Raw genomic sequence first — 23,661 nt, 5'->3', positions numbered from 1 at the left:
TGAGAGCAAGATTTGATATACGAGGAATCGGTGTTTATTCAAATTCGTACCTCTTATTTGACCTTCTAATTTGCTTTGTAAATAAAAGGTAGTTTTACTGGTAACAGATCTTTACGGCCTCGCCACAAAAATCATTTTACAGGTCTGTACATGACTATTACTTGGAACGACAAATTAAATGGTCATTGGAAGTTAAATCCGATAAAAATTCGGTCATTGGAAGTTAAATCCGATAAAAATTCGGATTCTAATACTAACCATATTCCACTCTCGATGTTGGTGTAATTTACACATTGTAAATTTTCACTATAGACCTCATAGACCTCAGTCTGTCTACTTTGCTTGTTTTCCTCATTTTTGAAGTATAGTTGATCAGTTGGGTTCACGTTTTGTGCTTTTTTTACATTACAATATTATTTTTACATTTATTTTTTACAATCATGGGTTCGAAGAAAAAGATGATGTCTATTGAACTAAAACGTGAAATCATTGAAAAACATGAGCAAGGTGTATGAGTAACTGATTTGGCGAGAATGTACGGGCGTATCACATCAATGATATGTACTGTAATCGGAAGAAGGTAATAAATGGTATAATGCCAGCTAAGGGCGTTACAATAATTTCTAAGCTCCAGACTTCTCTTCATAAAAATATGGAGAAACTACTAATGGTGTGGGTGACAGAGAAGCAGCTTCAAGAAGGAACCTTAACACAAAGCATCGTATGTGTGAAAGCACGAGCGATTTAAAAAGATTTGCTGAAGCAGATCCCACACGCTCCCACAAATTATGAATCGAGAGACTCGTTTAAAATCAGTAGGGGCTGGTTTGACAACTTTAGAAAAAGGACCGGCATTCATTCCGTCGTCAGGCATGGTGAGGCAGCAAGTTCGGATGTTAAAGCAGCTGAGGTTACCTCAAAACGTTTTCCGAACTGATAGAAGCTAAAGGCGAAGCTGGTACCTCCCCCAGCAAGCCTTCAACTGTGACGGGACAGGCTTTTCTGGAAAAAGATGCCAAGTAAGACTTACATAACGGAAGAGGAGAAGACGATACCAGGTAACAAACCTATGAAAGATAGATGAACTCTATCACTTTGCGCCAATGCGAGTGACAACTGTGAAATCAAACCTCTCTTAATGCACCATTCAGAAAATTCTACTTACAAAATTTAGGTCACATAAAATTTTAAAAGAAAAACTGCCAATTCTGTGGAGGGCAAATCCAAAGGCGTGGGTCATCAGGAAATTCTTTGTGCAGTGGATAAACCTGGTGTTTGGCCCTTCTGTTAAAAAATATCTACAGAAAAATAACCTACCCTTCTCGTCCTCAACAATACCCTTGCTGACTTAACTAATCTCGAAGATGATTTACTCCAAGTTTGTAAAGATTCTCTGCCTAACATCCAACACTACTCCTATCTTGCAGTCCATGGATCAGCAAGTGATTTCTAATTTTAAAAAGTTGTATACCAAGAACATTTTTCGGCGCTGCTTTGAGGTGACGTAGAACACAAACCTTACCCTTCGAGAGTTCTGGAAGGACCACTTTAACATAGTAATATGCCTATGAATTATTGAGCAGGTATGACTAAGTATTACAACGAGGACTTCAATCTCTGCATGAAAGAAGCTGTGGTCTGAGGCTGTAGATGAAAGTGCCTGCGAAGGACTGGAACCCGAAGCGTCAGTGGTAGATCAGATTGTTTCTCTTGGAAAATCCATGGGTCTAGAGGTGGATGAAAAATATGTAAATGAACTTGTCGAGGAACAGTCTCAGGAGCCGAGACAACTCAGACAACCGAGGAGTTAGACAAACTACATCGCAGCAGCATACGATGGTTCAACGAAAAATTAGTTTTGAAGAGGAGCGAGAATTGGAAGACGTTGTCTCTACAAGAGATAAAGGAGATCCTGAAATGTGGGAGAAAGTTGCAGAGTTCGTGGATTAAAATTACCCCGAAAAAGTCACAACTGGTTGTGCATCGGTGTTGTTCAACGAAACTTGCCTAACACATTTCCGCAATATTCTGAAACAAACAAACCTCCTTGGACAGTTTTTTTAAACGATCTGCTAATGAAAATGCGCAAAGTGTGACGAAAAAAGCGAAGACCACTGACGGAAATTAAGCGCTTCCGTAAGCACTTTACTTTTTCTTATGTTTTTACAGAATACGTACCTATGTCTTTTTTTGTGACTTATAAATAAATGTTTCTTCTTTTAAATACATTTTTCTTATTTAAAAACACTTAACAAAAACAACTAACGTGTTTTTTTGGGTACTGGAACGGATTAATGACATTTCAGTTAATTTCAATGATGAAAATCGCTATATATATATATATATATATATATATATATATATATATATATATATATATATATATATATTGTGACGATTGGGGTTTATAGAAAATAATTTATAAGTTATATACTACATAATATTAGATATAAAAAAGTATTTGATTATTTTAAATAAGTTATATACTAGAGAATTTAATAAAAATATATTTATGTGAGGGCATTTTTAATAAATTAGCATATAATAATTGTAAAAAGTTGTATTTTAGTAATTTTAATGTTGTAAATAGATTTAAGTGAGCCATGTGCTTAGGCAACCAACTATACAGTGGATTGACAGATAGAAATTAATCATAATACGAATATAAGTGGGGTTATAATAATAATGTTGGTTTGAGGTGTTTAATTTATATATATTTGATGATTTAAATGTTTATTCTGATCTGAAAAGCCTAAATGTCAACAAAATTATCAATGGAACATTAACGAATTCTTCAGAGTGCAGAGTGTGACCATTGTTTACAGTCGAACATTCTCGAAATAATGATTATGGCGGTGGATCGAACAGATATTTTTTTCGAGAACATCTATATAGAAGTGATAGAACAAATTGGAACATGATTTCTTACCAGATGGTTCTGGAAGATTGAAAAGATATAAATACCCGTGATTTGGATTCAAGATGTCAGTTTTTAGTTAGAAGTCAAGCAGTTTATTATGAAAGTTAGTAGAAGATAGACACAATTAATTAGTGAAGTCAATTGTTCACAGTTTTAGTAAATCAGTCAAGCAGTTTTATAAGAAATATGAAAGTTAGTTGGAGATAGTCCAATTGTTTAATATAGTGAGTTAAATGAAGATTAAAAATTATGCATATAATTTAATGCACATTTATAATTATACACAAATAATTATTGAAGATTAAAAAAAGTATATTGGAAGAAATTAAATTATATTATGGTTGGAGATTAGTATAAATCAACTTATAATAAGTGGATATTGGTATATTGAAAAGAAGAATAAATATAAATGCTGTTTGCTGGTTTGGTTGGTGGTGTATAAATGCTGGTGAAGAAAACTATATCTTAAATTGGTAGAAGCTGATAATTGGAAAAAGTAATTTCACAAAAAACAAGGATAACTGAAGTACGAAGACATTCAGTGGTGATTAGAATCTATATAGTAGAAAACAGTTCATTTAGGCATTCAGTGAAAGAAAGGTACAAAATTTTGTTAATATAATTTAGTTAGTGTCATAACAATTTCAATTTTGAAGATAGTTTTGTTTAAATTGTAGATTGTCTATAGAATTTAATTAGTTTTATAAGAATATCAATTTAAAGATAGTTTATTTTAAATTTACATTGGCTAAGTTAGATATATATGTGTGTTTCATAATAGTTATAATAAAGATAATTTAAAAAAGTACTTACAAGCTAATTCTTTGAGAACCGCGATAAAAACCCTATATTATTAAAAATACTCATTGCTCATCATTCAAACAAAAAACACATCATAACAAATTTGGCACCCAACGCGGTGGCTCTCTATTTAAAAGAATTAGTTTGGGAAGATAAGTGCTCTCATATAATTAAATTAATTATCAGTAAAAAAAAAAATTATAGATTTTATTTTTAATTATATTTGAACAAGTAAAGTCTCAAAATGTCTCAAGGAAAGAAAGGTACAAGAAGAAAAAAGAATGAAGAAGATGTGGAAGTAGAAACACAACCTATACAAGAGGAGAGTTTAGTTCAAGTTCCACAAGATACTGCAGAAATGAATCCAGAAAGAGAGGAAAATGTCAATATGGCAGCTTTGATGTCATTAATGATGCAGATGAACAAGACAATGGAAGAGAATACGAAAAAAATGGAAGAGAATTCAAAAGAAATCAAAGAAGACATAAAAAAATTGGAAGAGAATTCAAAACAAGTCAAAGAAGACATAAAAAAATTGGAAGAGAATTCAAAAGAAGTCAAAGAAGACATAAAAAAATTGGAAGAGAATTCAAAACAAGTCAAAGAAGACATGAAAAAAATGGAACAGAAATTAGAAGAGAATTATAGAAAATTAGAAAAGAAAATAGAAGATAATAATAATAAAATTGTAAAACAAATAGAAAAACAAATGGATAAAAAACTTGAAGCTGCAGAGAAAAAAGTAGCAAATGAAATAAAAAATATAAGGAATGACTACAAGAAAAGGATAGAAAATGAGAGGACAGAAGTAAAGAGGATTATTCAAGATAATAAGATAGATATAGAACAGAAAATAGAGTTACAGAAATGTAACTTAGAAGTAAAAATTAACGAAGACAGGAGAAACACAGAAGAAAAATTAGACGATATACAACAAAATATCCAAATAAATTGTAATCAAATAAGAAATGTGGAACAGAGAATAGATGATATTTCACAAATGAGAGACATAGGGAGACCTTACTTAAATTTAACAAATGAGACTGGGATTAAATTCTCTGGTAATATAAAAAATTTGCATCCTAGAGTATACATAAATAGTTTAAAACATAAATTAAGATTGGTGAATAATATTAATGATATTAAAGATTATATTAGAATGACATTAAATGACAATGCAGCAACTTGGTTTGCTAGTATTGAGAATGATTTAGATAATTTTCAAACATTTGAAAATAAATTTTTAAATTATTATTGGGGTGAATTAGAGCAAGCCAAGTTTAGAGAAATTCTATATTTTGGAAAGTATAATCAAAATTTAAAATCAAATATGGTAGATTATGCATTGAAATTGATAACAGTTGCAAAATATTTAGAACCACCACTTAGAGAGGATAAAACAGTCTTAAATGTATCTAGACATTTTGATGCTGATGTTGTGCAAACCGTAACTGTACAAAATATTCAAACAATAGATAGTTTTATTAATTTTATTCAAAGAATACAAAGAGGCAATATGACAAGTAATAATAACAACAAAAAAAAACACTAATAACTTTCAATATAATAAAAATGATAATCTACAATATAGACAGTCATATAATAGATATGGTAATAATTAACAAAATTTTAATAATAATAACAGTAATTATAATAGACAACATTTTAATAACAGTACTAATAATAATAGACAAGATTTTAACAATAGAAGAAATACAGAGCGACCTAACTATAACAGACAGGTAAATTGTGTTCGAAGGAATAGGAGCTGCGAAGACAGGGAACGAAATCATACAAGGCAAGAAAATGTGAGTAGAAGTCATAGTAGGGAAAGAAATAGGACATCAGATCCAAGTGGTCAGATACAATCTGACAATTCTAATAATCAAAATTTTGTGCAGTAAACTTTCTGAATTACAAGTTAGGCCATTGCTATTATGAAAAACCTTCTGAATTTATTTCTTTAGATGAAGATAAAATTATTGAATCTATTAATTTAATTTATATAAATGCTTTGGCCAAAAATAAAATAATTAAAATTATGATAGATACTGGTTCAGAAAGTACTTTAGTCTCGGAGAATTTTATTTTTAATACATTAAAACTATCAGATATAATAAAGATTCCAAAAATTAAAATTATTGGTGCAAATAATAAGAAGTTGGGTGAAATTGATAAACTAGCCAATTTTAAAATTAATATTCTTAATAAAGAAATTAATATGCAAGGATTTATTGTCAAGGATTTATGTGTTGATATATTAATGGGAAATGATGAATTGGAAAAGAAGAAAGTAAAGATAGATTTTGAAGAAAGAATGGTAACTTTGGAAGGGCAAATAATTAAATTTATGCAGAAAGATGAGGTGGAAGAAGGAATAAGAGTTGATAGGATATTATTAAAAGAAAATAATGATGTTTATGAAGAAGAAATGTATTTTGATGATAGGGAAATGTCCCAAAAGAATGTAAAGAATAATTATTGTAGTGAATATTTAAGGAATGGAAATTTTAAGCAGATGGATGCCTACGAGGCGGAGTGCGTAAAATTGGAAGCAAGGAATAATGATTACATAATGAAGAATAATGTTATTTGTAAAGAAGAAGATATGATGAAAGTTTTAAATTGCCCTGAAGAATATAAATCAATAGTCATTTCCATATTGCAGCAACACAAGGGACTTGTCAATAAAGAAAATAGAATTGCACAAAATTATATCCATAGTATAAAAGTTAAAGAAGAAAAAGATTTTAAAACAAAATCATACCCAATACCATATAAATACAGAGAAGAAGTAAACAAAACAATTAATAATATGTTAGAAGATGGGATCATTGAGAAGGCAGACACATGTTTTATTAACCCCATAGTAGTAGTACGAAAAAGATCAGGTGAAATCAGGTTATGTTTGGATGCAAGGAATATTAACAAGATTACTGAAAAGCAATTTGAAGCACCAATGAGTATAGATGGAATATTAGGAAGAATTACAGGAATGTCATTTTTCACTAAAATCGATTTACAGCATAGTTTCTGGTTAATACCTCTAGAAAGAAAAAGTAGACAGTATACAGGATTTCAGATAGATGGAGTAGTATATCAATTCAAAGTAGTACCATTTGGACTTCAATCATCTTGCAGTGCTCTATGTAGATGTCTTCATGATATTTTGGATCAATATGAACATTTTGTAATTCACTACATTGATGATATATTAATTTTTTCTAGAACGGCTGAAGATCATGAGAAACACCTAAAAATTATAATAAATAGATTAGACAAAGTTGGACTAAAAATAAATCAAGAAAAATGTACAATTTTTCAAAAAGTAATGATATATCTAGGTTATAAACTTAACACTAACATCTTACTGATATATCCATTTTATTCAATAGACTTGATTTGTTAAATAGATGGTAGATTTCATTATTTTGAATTAATTTGACATCATACTTGTTGAATTTTGTACATATGGAAATTGTTTGGTACCCTAAAAATCATAATTTGGGGTTAGATACTATAATTGCTATAAAAATGTCTTTCTAATATAATAAAGTAAAAAAAAAAAAACTTACCAATTTATATTGATGAAAGTTATTTTGAATGGAAATAATTACTAGATTTTGTCTATAAACAAACAGAACACCATATCGATTATATTTTTAATTAAGGTTATATTTTATTCTCTGATATCGCATCCATTGCCCCATTTGACATGACAGTTTGACCATAGAATAGCCGAACTGTGCTCCGTTGTTCTCTGTTTTGATATAGACAGCGAACAGGGATGTATTTAACACATTTTAAATAAAAAAAAATTGATTTATTAAATTTAATAAGGTATGAGAAAATTAATATTTAAAAGAAATAATAAGTAAATTATTTATTTTAAATATTATTTTTGGGGTATTGTGACGATTGGGGTTTATAGAAAATAATTTATAAGTTATATACTACATAATATTAGATATAAAAAAGTATTTGATTATTTTAAATAAGTTATATACTAGAGAATTTAATAAAAATATATTTATGTGAGGGCATTTTTAATAAATTAGCATATAATAATTGTAAAAAGTTGTATTTTAGTAATTTTAATGTTGTAAATAGATTTAAGTGAGCCATGTGCTTAGGCAACCAACTATACAGTGGATTGACAGATAGAAATTAATCATAATACGAATATAAGTGGGGTTATAATAATAATGTTGGTTTGAGGTGTTTAATTTATATATATTTGATGATTTAAATGTTTATTCTGATCTGAAAAGCCTAAATGTCAACAAAATTATCAATGGAACATTAACGAATTCTTCAGAGTGCAGAGTGTGACCATTGTTTACAGTCGAACATTCTCGAAATAATGATTATGGCGGTGGATCGAACAGATATTTTTTTCGAGAACATCTATATAGAAGTGATAGAACAAATTGGAACATGATTTCTTACCAGATGGTTCTGGAAGATTGAAAAGATATAAATACCCGTGATTTGGATTCAAGATGTCAGTTTTTAGTTAGAAGTCAAGCAGTTTATTATGAAAGTTAGTAGAAGATAGACACAATTAATTAGTGAAGTCAATTGTTCACAGTTTTAGTAAATCAGTCAAGCAGTTTTATAAGAAATATGAAAGTTAGTTGGAGATAGTCCAATTGTTTAATATAGTGAGTTAAATGAAGATTAAAAATTATGCATATAATTTAATGCACATTTATAATTATACACAAATAATTATTGAAGATTAAAAAAAGTATATTGGAAGAAATTAAATTATATTATGGTTGGAGATTAGTATAAATCAACTTATAATAAGTGGATATTGGTATATTGAAAAGAAGAATAAATATAAATGCTGTTTGCTGGTTTGGTTGGTGGTGTATAAATGCTGGTGAAGAAAACTATATCTTAAATTGGTAGAAGCTGATAATTGGAAAAAGTAATTTCACAAAAAACAAGGATAACTGAAGTACGAAGACATTCAGTGGTGATTAGAATCTATATAGTAGAAAACAGTTCATTTAGGCATTCAGTGAAAGAAAGGTACAAAATTTTGTTAATATAATTTAGTTAGTGTCATAACAATTTCAATTTTGAAGATAGTTTTGTTTAAATTGTAGATTGTCTATAGAATTTAATTAGTTTTATAAGAATATCAATTTAAAGATAGTTTATTTTAAATTTACATTGGCTAAGTTAGATATATATGTGTGTTTCATAATAGTTATAATAAAGATAATTTAAAAAAGTACTTACAAGCTAATTCTTTGAGAACCGCGATAAAAACCCTATATTGTTAAAAATACTCATTGCTCATCATTCAAACAAAAAACACATCATAACAATATATATTCTTACTTCAAAATCAATATATCTTCTAGCTGCATCAATATCTTCCTTGGAATTTGTTAAAGGTTGATACCATTCACAGTCTATAGTTAACGACATCTTAGCTAAAAATAAAATAAAAAATAAGCTAATAGGTATAACACTATTTCTAACCATATTAACTAACACTATTTCTAATCATACTAGCTTTAACCAGCTCCACCTCATACGCGCTGGAATGCATGACCCAAGATTCAGAAGTTATTAGGAAATCCCCATACAGTATAAAAAGTAGTATATATTTTACGTATATTACATATCACCGAGTTTATAGCTAGTTATAGACAGCTATAGTTCTAACTTCTTTAATTATAATAAGATTTACACTATAAAAACCACTCCCTTCACAACTGCTTTAATTTAAAAGACCATAATGGGGCAATGGGACCAGCTACTTAAACCAATATTGCAATAGGATGAGATAATACCTACACAGGTTACACAGAGCCACAACAAAAATTAAATGCTGTTTTGATCATTTTAACTGATGTATGATTTATGATGCGCTGAATCCAAAAATGAACTCCGTTTTGCTGTAGTAACTCACAATTTTCTTTAAATTGGTTATGTGTTTCCCAATGGTATTACTCGAAAAAAATATAAATAGTTTATATGAAAATATTAATTTATTATTTCAATAAATTCTTTTTGTTAAAATTTGATGAAATTAAAATGTATAAAAGTTTTATCATCACAAGTGGCTAGACAATCCGTTGTGGATCTTGGCCTCCTCACAAAGAAGTCGTCACTCCTGTCGATTCCTGGCAACTTCCCCCCATCTTCTGACCCTTAGAATCTGTAGGTCTTCTTCCACATAATCAATCCATCTCCTTCGTGGTCGTCTTCTGCTTCTTGTGCCCTCTGGTTTTGAAAATGTAAATATCTTCGTGTATTCGTGATCTGACATACTAGCAATGTGTTCAGCCTATCTAAGTTTCTGCACTTTAACGAATTTCACAATATCTGGATCGGTGTATAACTGATATAGTCCAAAGTTGTATCTTCGACGCCTTAGTCCATTTTCATTTACGGCCCCAAAAATCTTTCTAAGAATTTTCTGTCAAAAATACCAAGAAGTCTTTCACACCATTTTGAAATAAAGTCAACGTTTCAGTCTCATATATCAAAACCGGTCTTATTAAAGTCCTGTATATATTAAGCTTTACTGCACGTTTTATATTTTTATTTTTTAAATTTTTCTGGAGACCGCTAACAGTTCTGTTTGCTATTGCTATGCGTCTTTTTATTTCGCCGTTTATCATATTTGTCGCATTCACTAGCGATCCAAGATATGTAAATTATTTGACTTGCTCAAAGGTATGGTTGTTGAATTCTCTGTTGGATATTTCGGGGATTTTTAGAAACCAACATATATTTGGTTTTTTTCGTGTTTACCACAAGTCCTAATTCACTTGCCGCGTCCGCAAGCCTTGTAAAATACTGCACCATGTCTCTCATACTTCTGCCCACTATAACTATATCGTCAGCGAATGCGAGAATTTGCGTCGATCTATTAAAAATAGTTCCATTCATTCTAATATTTAATTGTTTGATTGCCTTTTTCAAGGCAATATTAAAGAGGAGACACACCAGCGTGTCCCCCTGTCTTAGACCATTATTAATGTTAAAGAATGTACAGTTTTCTCCTTCAATTGTGACGCATAAGCTTACGTTTTGCATTGTTAGTTGCGTCTACTTAACTAACTTAGCTTCCAGTTTGTTTCAGCTATTCTTTTTATGTCTACCCATCTTATCTGTGGTCTTCCTCTTAGTCGTCTACCTTTGTAAGGTCTCCAATTTTGAATTGCGGCGTTCCAATGTTGGTCTTTTTGTCAAGCAGTGTGACCAGCGAAGCTCTATTTGATCACGATCACGATGCTCGATCAAAAAGAGGAAAATAAAATACTTGGGCCATGTGCTAAGAAGTGAAAGATATTAAATGCTCAGAATCATATTAGACAGTACCGGGCACAAGATAAGTAGGAAAACATCAGAACTCATAGCTGAAGAAACTGAAGAGATGGATTAACCGCTCATCGGCAGATATTGTTGGTAAAATCTACAAGTGCCTTTTGGATGGCCAACCTTTGCAATGCTACGGCGCAATAAGAATAAAAAGCAAGCAAAATCTTATAAAATGTATAAATAAAAATAATAGTTTCATACTAATTACTACTATTATGTAACTAGAAATTTACCTTCATAGTGCGGAAACTCCTCCTTATACATATGATAAGTCTTCGCGTGAGCTTTAAGTACAATATAATCACATTGATAGTCATCCACACCACTATTAAGTCCTCCTGGAGCTAACGTACCTTCACCATAGCCTTGATGACAGATCTCTTTGGGTTCATTTACTGTTATCCAGAGGCCTACATCAGGAAGATTCTGAATAACAATTCTGGTATAATTCACAAAAATGTCGATAAGGTCGGGATTGGTCCAGTCCAATTTAGCAGCAATAAGCGTTTGTGGAAGTTCCCAGTGATATAAAGTGGCTATTGGTATCATATTGTATTTCAAAATCTCCCTAACTAAATTCTGGTAATACTGGATACCCTTCTGATTGATATTGTCGGTGTAGCCAGTAGGAAGAATTCTGTAAATAAATTTGGTTTAGAGACTTGTAAGAACGATGATAATCTTCGGTTTAAAAATATTAAATGTTAAAAATCCAGTTCGGTTTATTTCAGTTTATTATAATTCAGTTATTTGGAGGTTTCAATGTCCACGCTTTATTTCAATTTTTCAATTTTTTTAATTCGAGAAAGAATAATTCCCGAAGTAAAAATCGAAACGTTAAAATAAATGTATTTTTAACTGAAATTGTAATCCATTCCCATTAAAATCGTAATAATATCGTAATAATGTTTGGTATTCATAGTATAGTTATCGCTATATCGATTGCAATCAAATTGCTTAGAAAAATAACCTTATATTCAGTACATACTACTGTATAGCAATTTCGTGTTTATAAGCAAATATAATATAATTGGAGATTTGTTTGAGTGTATGTATTTGGACTAAAAGCTGAAAATTGGGAGTACAAACATAATTAAAGATTTTATACTCACATTTATATGCTTTTATTGTTTTAAAAGTGAAAAGATAAAACAATTTCCAATATAATACTACCTTGGCCAAGATATTGAGAATCTATAAAAGTCGGCGCCAAGATCCGCTACGAGTTTAACGTCTTCTTTATATCTATGGTAGGAATCACAAGCTATATCCGCTGTATCATTATTCTTTATCGGGGAAGGCACTCGATGGCTATATTCATCCCACATACTTTCCCCTTTACCATCTTCGTTCCATGCACCATCGATTTGAAAAGAAGAGGTAGCTACTCCAAATAAAAAGTTAGAAGGAAAGGTCCCATTATTTTTGGCATCAGAAAGTCTGTAAAATAATATAATTCCTTATTATTATTGCGTTTACGATCCAAATTTCCAATATATATTAAAATATTATAACATCGTAAGTGACAAATTTAGGGAAAACAGTTTTATTGAAGCATCGTATCTATCAAGCCGCCAGGCACCTCCCAGCAAAATTATCGTAAGGTATAATAGCATAATCTTGGAGAAAAAACCGAATTTGCTGTCACGTAAGTCATGTGAAATAGTTGTGAAAACATCGCATGGTCACCAAAACATCGTAAGGTGCAAGTCACGTGGTACAAAAATTGCTACCTACAATGCAGCGAAGTGCGTTACGATCTATTAGTGCACTGTGTATAGCCGCAGGGTCAGAACGTAAGTACCACAGAATAATTTTTTCGGTAATTATTTATGGTTTTTACTTTTGCTTTTGTTAAGATTTGTAGGAAACACTGTAAAAAATGTAGTTCGAAATCAAAATTTCCTCAACATAACGTAGTTTTTTTCAAATTATAGAGGTTTCTTAGTAATTGTATTGGTGTGATAGGTAATGGTTTTTCTAGATTTATTTCGTTTCAAGTGAATCATAATCCTATCTTTTTGTATTATTTTGCGCTCAGAGCATTCGTTGAAATTAGAAATTACCGCATATGTATGCGTGCTCAAGGCGCTCCATCCATTCGTGAAAAAATGTCTGCTTATGGTTAGTGCCGCATTTGTGGTTATTACTTCATTAAAATAGAAAAAAAAAAACAAAGGAAAAATAGGCGATGGTGGACGATGCATCTATTTAAAAGAAGAACCCTACAAATGAAGTCCAATTTACTAGTAGATTTGGCGTTAGAATCTAATACTGGACAATTTCTGCTCATTTTCTTCTTCATCACTGCTGAATCTATATCAAGATTTCTTGAAATCGACTCCTATGCATCTTCTTTTTTTGTTTTTGAATAATAAAACTTATTTTTTGGATCCCATAATATAGGGTTTTCTTTATACAAATCTATTAATTGCAAACATTGTTCGTTTGGCCACTCAATTTTACACATAAATCAATAAAATGAATAAAACTCAATAAACCCGAACTTGTCTTGCAAATGCAACAAATCCCCACGCTATCCGTCTAAACTGAGCGCAAACGCACACGTATGTTTCTTTGATGTGTGCGAAAAAACCGACACCACTCTGGCTTGCAGCATGTGTGCTCAAGTCATTTGCGAGAAGCAACGCATGCGGCGAGAGGTTACGAAAGCGCCGTCCACATTTGCATACGTATGTGTATTCGTGGCTGCTCACCGCATGCGTTTGTAGGTCTGTACGCGCCTTTACGTGTAATATTGCGTAAGGTTGAATAATACAAGATTTACTCCGTACTGATCGTACATGATGCAATGCTGCGTAACATTACGCAACATTGAGTAAGATGGAATAATACAAGATAAATCCCGTACCGATCGAGCTATCGGACGGCCACACCGTAATCACACCTGGCGAAAATAAAATAAAAGACAAGAAGAATGGAGGCCACATTTGGCGCACTTATAATTCAAAATAATATAACTTTTATAAGTAATATTTTAAAGTCGACAAACAAGATAAAATATTCTTTATTTCAGATTATCGCCATGAGTAGTAGATCAAGACATCTAGTAAGATTAGCTCTTAGTTCTCAAGGAACAGAAGAACCAAATGCCATACCGTCTTTGGTAACCACTCGGTCTGAGTCTTCACATGAGTTGGAGTCACTCTCACTATATGTGGGTGACTCTAACTTTGACAGCAAATTATTTGAAATATCTTCAGTTTCGTATGATGTAAAAGACTCAGCATCTTTTTATGTATCAAGCGAATTCGAAGAGATTCCACTGGTATTACAGAAGTCCTTAGACGCCATTATAGACTCAACCAAATGCTCTAGCACCAGTGTTCCTTCACAAGTTGGTCAAATCTCGAACTTGAAAGATTTACAATCTTCAGACGCGGTCGTAATTAGTTTAGATGAACCTATAATTTACCATATCACTGCCGACGTAACAGAAATAAAATTCAAACGTAATGTGCCAAGTTCTTTAGTTGATGATGACCTTCACCAGAACCAGCCAGTAGTTTCAACACAACCCCCTGTGAAACTCGTTGACTATGACTCTTCCAGTAGCGAAAATGATCAAAATAGTCGTACCTGTAATACAGCTAAACGTTTTCGTCGCCACTCTTCAGAATATTTCTTTGAAGAAAATATTAGCAATGGTGACAGCAACTCTCCTGACAATAAAAAAGATACAATGGGAAAAACTTGTTTTAGGAAACAGAAAATACCGTGCAAAAAGACAATAAGGAAAAGTAATCACAAGTTCGGTGCCAAAAGTCTGTTAGAGAGAATCCTTGCAGTATTAATTGCCCAAACCAGTGTATTTCAAAATTTCCAGAGATAGTGAGAGAACATGTTTTCGAATTTTATTGGGGCTTGGGAAGCCTACAAAGGCAACGAGACTGGCTGCTTTCATGCATAAAAGATGTTGAAATAAAACGTCGAAAACAAGAGGCTGAAAGAAGCAGAAGACAATGTTCGTACAAGTATACCATTAGGTGGAATGATGTGGAACACGAGGTGTGCCAACAATTTTTATTGAAAACCTTGGATAGTTCACAAGTGACTTTGAGATATACGAAAGAAAACTCTACGTCAGCCACATTTTCCAAAATAGATCAGAGAGCTAAGCATGTTCCCCATAGCAAGACTGGGAAAGAGCAGAAGCAGAATGTTTTATATTTTATCACATTGCTACCCACTGTCCCATCTCATTATTGCAGAAATAAAACATCGAGAAGTACTTACCCACTGAATTTCGTAATGTATCATTCTTATACGAACTTTTTTAAGAAGAAACAGTTAGAAAATGGCATAACTGAGAACACTATCGTTTCCCTGAAAGTGTTCCGAAAGATTTTTAAGTCAGAATTTAATACCGGATTTCACTTGCCAAAAAAAGATAAGTGCAAAGTCTGTGAAGTAAGAAAAGACATAGATTTTGAGGAAACAGAAGAAACAAAGCAATTGTATGAAAAACATTTGGAAAACAAAGAAAAATGCAAAGATTCATTTCTACATGGAGACAATTTGCTCTTGTACTATACCAGAAAGTATGCTTATTACAATCTTACGGTTTACGAAAATGGGTTTTGTTATTTGTGGGGAGAATGGAACGGAGGACGTGGCAGTAACGAAATATCTACCATAATCTACAAATATTTGCAAGAAGTTGATAGAAGACAAAGCGTAAAACATATATCACTAAATTGTGATAGTTATGGACAGAACAAAAACAAGGCAATGTTTGTAATGATCTCGACTTTTCTTAAGGATTCTGTTAATATAACATCAATCAGTGTGCGATACTTACTACCAGGCCATACTTATATGCTTGTCGACTCAGTTCACGCAACAATTGCTGTTTATTAAAAAACGTGTAGTATGGGCTCCATCAGAATGGTGTACTTCGATATCCAACTCTCGTACCAAATCTAAACCATTTGAAACAATAAAAATGGATTTCAGCGACTTCTTGGAATGGAAAAAAATATCTGATGATGTACTAAAACCGAGTAAATACAAATGTAAGAACGGAAAACCTATAAAAATCAGTGAAATTAAAAATGTAAAATTTGGGAAAGGTAACCCAGATATATATTATAGAGGTTGACTATTTAAATAATGGCCAGAACTGCATCAATTTCACGATGGAATTAAAAGGAAAAAAACCAAAACGGCTTTATTCTCAAAAATTTTCTACTTCCGTTGCAAAGAAAAAAGACTTAATTGATCTCTGCGACAACAATATAATTCCTCTCAGGTTTCAAAATGAATATAGGCTCTTGAAAACGTCAGCTACGCCAGATAAGCTAGCAGAATCCGATGAGGAAGACGAAAGCGATGAAGGGCCCCAAGATTAGATTTTTGCTGACTAGCTATGATTCACATTTATTATACCACATGCAATAACATTAGATTATGACTATTTGTGAGTTTATGACTAAAGCGATTTGTTGTTCAGTTGCCTATTGTACTTTTTTACTTTTCATAAATAAATTACCTTAAACGATTTTTGGTATTTTTTTATATATATTTATGTTATTTATTATTAATTATTAGAAGAATTTTTCACTAAGTAATAAAAAACAAAATTTGTTTAATTTACTAATATTTATGTTACTTTAAGGGGCTGTGTCTAAACATACTTTTTATCGTAAGTGCTGAGCTGAACCCTGTTTCAAAGAAAAGTCAGTTTCATTATTAGAATTATTTCCTGACAATGTTTATGAGTTATTCGTGTTCATAATAGTGGCTCATGCTAGATAAAGACGGAATTTTTTAATGGTGCAGATGTGTTTTAATGTATAAAAGCCTATGAGGTTTCAGCTCTTAGCCACTTCAGTTGTAGCATTTTCGTTTTACTCCGTATAACCGAAAAAGATTCTTAATCTTTTTACGGCTCTAAAATTGGTATTGTAAACATTTTTGAGTCTGTTTATAATAATTATAATTGCTCTTTCGATTGATTTTGATTCCGCCTAGATATTTACGCCGGAAATAAACAATAGTCTTTCCGCTGATGCGGACAAGAAAATGATTTTTGAGGAGAATATCACTTATCAATGGACCAGCCGCAAGAGCAGTCGTTTTCATTGTATAAGTACGAATTTAGTCATCGCGGCTTTGACATTCGCAGCCGTAAGAGAACAATCAGGATGTGAACGGAGAAACACCGTTCTCGTAAAAATTTTTAAAAACCGACAAATTTTTGCTTAATTCCATCAGTTTTTGTGAAAAGTAGGTGATTTGAGCAAAATGCTATATGGCAGTCTTTGTAAAGTGAATTAATCACCGTTTTGTTAAAAACTGTTTTCTTTGTCAAGAGATTCGATAAGAGCGTCCAGTAGGGCTAAGTAAGCCGACAAGGTTTTAAGTGGAAAATAAGCAGCCGAGTTTGAAAAATCATATATAATTATCGGTATAACCTGGTGCCCAGTTTTGGTGTTTAATTTCTCCCAGGATTTGTCAGCCTCCATTTTGTGCCGCCCATGGGTCGAATCAGATTGTTTTGAAGTTTGTTTGGGACAATGTTTTGTATTCAAATGTAGGGTAACAAACTTCATAATTTGAAAAGAAATAATTAGCCAGTGAAGTGGTTAATTGTTGTTAAATTTTTCTAAATAAATATTTATTGTTTAATATAATAAGATTTATAGGTTTATAAATAAATATAAGTTTTATGTATCAGCTAATTGTCATATTTTAGTTTTTCTTATAAAAATAATTAACCTTTGATAATTATTTAATAATTCAGAGAAGTTGTGTAGTTTCAGTTCGACTAATTTTAAATAGTTAAGGAATCTTCTTGTGTAGTGTTGCCCAGGATATCTATGTAAGTATTAATGATTTCTTTTTCGTAATTATTTCTCTCAGTTCTCCTTAAAAAAAGAAATCCTTATCCACGACCTAGCTTTTCAACCAAAACAGGAGTAGCAGTTCGCAAACGTTTAAATTCATTTGCTTACCCTATCTGCAAGTCCAGAAATTGTTCAGTCCCCCTTTTAACCCCCCATAAGCAATTATAAATTGTTACAAAGTAAGTAGCACTACATTCCTTAATATCAAATTAAGTCTTCGTAATGGTACAAAGGTCTTATGACCAAGTGCCAGATTTTAAAGTGTCTCGCCTGAACTAAGAGCAAAAGAAGACTTATTAAAGTCTTATTGTATTATTCGGTTTTGTGAGATGACTGGTAAGTCCTCTCCGTTTACCCCATCACAACAAAAATTCTTAAACGTGCTACTTTGGTTGTCACCATCGTCCTCGATTATAAGGTCCAAAAGTGTTTCTGACCTTGGCATTTTTGCAATTTTAGCACGGTCTAGAACTGTGTATGTACTACTCCACAGACTAATTCGAAGCCAATTCGTGGAAAAATGGTGGTTTTCCGGAAAAAAACGTCATAGATGCAAAATTGAAGGGAATCATTTTGTTGAACCATAAATCAGCTTTTTAGATACGAATGCGTATTACTATTCTAATTAGAAGCCACAATTGCAGTTTAAAATTAAGTTTAAGCTTCAATTTCCACTTCGGAAATGGTTCTCAAAACACCTTTCAAAATTGAAACGTCAATAAACTTAATTTTAAATTTTAGTTGTGGCTTATTCCCATTAAAATAGTTATTGCTTTAAAATACCACGAGAAAATCGTTTCAGAACAATATTAAGAGTACTATGGTCCAGGTAGTCTGGATTTTTTCCAATATCCGATAGAAGCAACACAACAATAAATTAGAAGTTGAAGTAGAAACTTAGATATCCATCTTTTTAGGAAATACTCAAAACAAATTTATTTATCGCTTTTTTTTATTTTTGTCCATATGTCATTTTTGCCATTATGTGATTTGTCTTAAGTAATTTTAAATTTTGTTAATTTTAGTACAATTTACATTGGTAATCTTCTCGATTTTATATAATCTTGGATTGTTTATAACATTAGAAAATTTAATAAATCCTGTAAATAATTATAAAATAATTATATAAGTTTATAACATTGTTTTTACATGTTTATTTATGTACCTGATTATTACGTTCATTTTCAAAGTTCATTGAGCAATAAATTTCGTAAAAGCGTGTGGCAAAAGTGTATAAAGTGTTTCCGCTTTTTTAGAGTAAGAATTTTGTTTATGTTTTGATTTCTTACACAATTTGGTCATAATATAATATATATTAATAAATTGTATTTATAAATACATATTAAATTTAGACTAATAACTAATTATTGTTGTGTATTGTGATTGTGCTCTCCCAAAACAACTAAATAGTCTGTAGAAAGCTGATAAGGTTTCATATAAGATAGATAATTTTGAACAAGAAATAATGGCGGGACGTCTTTACTATTACAGCCCTAAAAGAGGTAAGTGTAAAATTTAGAATATATAATTTTGTATTAAAATGTTTTCTTATGTATTTTAGTGTGTTGCAGTAGTCTTAAAACTAAGTGTATTTACTGTTAATATAATAGTTTGACAAATAGTTGACATTTTAAAAATTCCTCACTTACTAACTATTCTGATGTTTTGGCAACGCTGTGGGGATCTGACGTCGTAAATCTTGAATGACGTGCAAGCATTTTTATGTGAAAAATGCTATACATACACAATGCACATTAATTATATACCGGTGTTTGTGTCAGTACCGAAAATGAATTATTATTAAAAATAATTACCAAATTTACTTAATTAGTGGAAAAAATATAATTGTTAAAAAAAAGTGTTATAAAAAATAACGAAATGACCTTCTGAAACTGTTTTCCTGTGGCATGTCTTAAATACTATGTTTATATGACAATAAGCCACAATTTTGATTTTACCTAAAAAATTTGACATATTATCTACTTCCACTCCGAAAATCGTTCTCAAAAAAGATTATTAAATCATGTTGTTAAAAAAACGAATTGTTGGCAAGGTTATCTTACGTCACAAAATTATAGGTTGACTTACTTTTGGCCACGGTGTTACAGGCAACGGCCATATTTGGCTGAAAAGATGTGAGGGCGGATGTTATTGCCATATGGAAATTTCAAACTCTGATTATTCTGTTCGGTATTGTTAATATCTGCTGTAAACTTTTTGTATGTGTATAGAGTGTTCCTGCTTAGTGAACGTGTGTTGTGTCACATATGTATTTCGTATGAAGATTGATGTGTATATAGGGTTACTTATTCCTCTAATCTTGGTATGTTATTACTGATGACTTTTTGCAGATCCTGCTTCATTTTGCTGATACGTTTGCTACTCATTTTTCTTTATTGAATGGGATGCTTCTTTGCTTTTTTATGTCTGTTTCTTTCATGACTATTGTTGCGTCTTTCCATTGTACTCTATGTTCATTGTCGACATAATGCAGATCACGGATATGCAAATATTAATACAATTAACTTATAATAAATGTATAGTAAAATACAATCAAATTATAAGAAATGTTGAAATTGGCTACCTTTAGCAATTATGAAATGAGAAAGAGGGGCAGTAAATTATTTCCCAACATTTTCGATATATATATATATATATATATATATATATATATATATATATATATATATATATATATATACATATATATATATATAGATATATATACATATATATATATATATATATATATATATATATATATATATATATATATATATATATATATATATATATATAGTTTGAGTTTAGTTCTTGAACCTTAATATATGTATATTTTTTGGTGGATTTCCTTAGGTAGGTTCATAAAAAAAATTGTTTTAATACTAAAACATTTTTATATTTTTTTCTACGTTTCGGCAGGAAATCCATGCCTTTTTCAAGAAGTAATATGAACAAGCATGTTAAAATTCGGTGCTAACAAATATACATGAACGTCACAATTAAAATAATATTAAAAGCATAGGACAGACCCAAGTCACTACATGTAAAATGTATTTTAAATTTAATATGTTAATATTTTAATATGTTAATATAGCTTCAGAACAATATTAAGTGAGTGACTGGTAGAAGGGCTTCTACCCAGGAAAATCGAAGCAGGAAAGGAGGTTCCAGATGAGTGGAATATATCATACATATATTATTTTATTTTCAAAAAAGGTGACAAAAGATCCACAGACAACTATGTATAGAGGAATCAGTATAGTGCCTTCAATACCCAAAATCTTCTTCACAATTATAAAAGAAAAAATAAAACAACACATGGACCATTATGGGAAGAACAAGCTGGATTCCGAAAAGCCAGATAGAAATAGAATTCTCAATTACAGAAAGTTGGAAAACAGCGTCCTTCAGTGGTACGGTCATGTACAAAGAATAACAGAACACATGTGGCCGAAATAAATATTGGACTGCGATCCACTGGAAACAAGGCGGAGAGGAAGGCCTGCTATAAGATAAAAAAACGTACATAGGAAATGTATAGAGAAGGTGACTGGCAGAATAGAGTGCTGTGGAGGACGAAATAGTCGAACTCGTAATGGGAAAAAGCCGAAGAAGAAGAAGAATAGAAGAAAGATTGAAAGCATGTATTGAAAACATAAATAATCACCTAAAATTAAGTAATTAGTAATTGTATATATATATATTCAGGGATTCTACAGTATTCACTGCCTTCCCTCCCTCAACCGTTTCCATCTCTCTCTGTTGTCCCATTCTCCATCGTTCAGACCTCTCTTACTCATGGCGTCGTCTACTTCGTTCCTCCAGGATTTTCGGGGTCGTCCTCTTTTCCTCCTTCCTATGGGGCTCCATTCGGTTATTCTCTTTATCCATCTGCTGTCGCTAGTTCTTCTTACATGTCCATACCACTTTAGTCTTTTTTGTTCTATGTATGATAGTATGTCTGTTTCTATTGATATTCTTTGCTAGGTAGTTCTTGATTAGTAATTGTACTTAAAGAAAATACTGGATATTGCAATTAAGTCTTTGTTGTATTGATAACCATTCTCGGATAATTCTACAACGGCATTTAAAGAACATAGAGAAAACTTTGATAGTTTAGAATGTTCCTTCAAAACTAAACAACAGTTAAACAAAAATAAGTTGATTAATAGTTTAATAATAAACCAGAACATGTTTTAATCAGCAGTTAGCTCTTTGGTGTGACAAAAAATCGTTTTCAGACTTTCTTCGACGTTGTTTCATTGATTTTATTTTAAATTTTTAGATTTTTTTTTAGAGGTGAGAAAGTTATCTAATTACTACTTACCTTAAATAAATTAATAAAACTAGCCAATAAACTACTTTACACATTTTATGTCTTCTCACTTCAAATGCTGGTATGCCATAACCAATGGGGATTGTTTGAAGCAGTTAATATATAGGTTGCGCATATATCTACATGCTATTATATGCTATTAATAGATAAAATGGTTAGCTTAATGTTAAATATATAATTAAATAAATAAACAGGGTTGATCTAAAGAGATTTTTAATTTTACTGCCAAGATCATAACCAGAAAGACTGTTTAATGAAGGATTATATAGTTACATTTTTTTTATTATTTGATAAAATGTTTTATTGTTACATTTATAGGTATATGGTTATGTATAAGCATACATACATTATATAAAGTTTAAATAAAATGTTGTTAATGGGGAAGACTAGCATGGATTTTAAGGTTTTTAATATCTTCATGGCGTCCTCTTAGTTACGACTGTTAGCATTATACCACAGATAGGCTAGTAAACGAAAAAAAGCTGAAAAATCTTTGAAGGTTGTAAGTGGTTTATGAAGGTTAGCTGGACAGCTGATTTTGTTGGTTTTTTTTTTCTTTAAACAATCATAAAAAGTAAAAAAAATTATTTTTTGACTTTCATTTTTTAAATATAAAACGTTTTTTATACTTTTTAGAGAAAAATAGTCAAATAAAAGTTGCGGATCCTAAAAAGTTCTTTAGTTTCCGAGTTCCAAAATTATAATAGGTACATAAATAATTGCAGCAAGTAACAAGTCTATACAGGACTGTGTATGCTGCTGCCGTATGATTGATCACCGGCTGTGCCCCCTTCACATGGTGAGAGAGAGAGAGAGAGAGAGAGAGAGAGAGAGAGAGAGAGAGAGAGAAAGGAGATTTCAACGAAGAAATAGGGAGATATAAGGGGAAAAGTGCACGAAGTCATTTATACCGAATCTGCGAAGCTGGTTGGACTGCGAGCACAGGCGCATAGACAACTATCTAACGCAAGCGCTCACAGGATACGGGACCTTTTGTAGCTACTTGCAAAGGTACAGAAAGACCAAATCGAATACTAGTAGACAATACTTTAGCATAAAAGAGCATTTAAAACACGCCATCTTAACAATAGACCTTGTACCGGAATGTAAGTACTACTTATATTATTTTATACTAATTTCATTAAATAAAGTAACCCCTACCCCATTTTTTAACTAACATAAGCCATAATATTGGCACCTTTTGTACCATACCTGATGTAAGGTTTGGTTAAATTAGTAGTATTACAGTGTGAATTTTTTTAGCTTTGTAAAGATTGTACTTTAAGGGTGACCTGATGATGACCAGAAAACTGTATTGGTCGGAACCTGTCATCACTTACTAAAGAAATAGATTGTAAGTCTGTCATTTATTTCCTAGTTTG

The 23,661-nt window shown here is 31.3% G+C and overlaps 1 protein-coding gene across 1 annotated transcript in view; it reads right to left on the bottom strand.

The window, feature by feature from the left end:
- The window catches only part of LOC140434443 (myrosinase 1-like), a 41,887-nt gene extending 19,459 nt beyond the window's left edge, over window positions 1–22,428 (bottom strand). Inside the window, exons 1-4 of the mRNA XM_072522706.1 lie at window positions 22,271–22,428; window positions 12,245–12,511; window positions 11,305–11,708; window positions 9,077–9,171 (exon numbers count right to left, since the gene is read on the bottom strand). Coding sequence (XP_072378807.1) covers window positions 9,077–9,171; window positions 11,305–11,708; window positions 12,245–12,511; window positions 22,271–22,314 — 810 coding nt within the window. The 5' untranslated portion in view covers window positions 22,315–22,428. The remainder of the gene's footprint in view (window positions 1–9,076; window positions 9,172–11,304; window positions 11,709–12,244; window positions 12,512–22,270) is intronic.
- Window positions 22,429–23,661: the final 1,233 nt, after the last annotated feature.

This window comes from Diabrotica undecimpunctata, chromosome 2, assembly GCF_040954645.1.
Source record: "Diabrotica undecimpunctata isolate CICGRU chromosome 2, icDiaUnde3, whole genome shotgun sequence".
Taxonomy (NCBI): Eukaryota; Metazoa; Arthropoda; class Insecta; order Coleoptera; family Chrysomelidae; genus Diabrotica; species Diabrotica undecimpunctata.
This window is presented reverse-complemented; position numbering and strand designations above follow the sequence as displayed.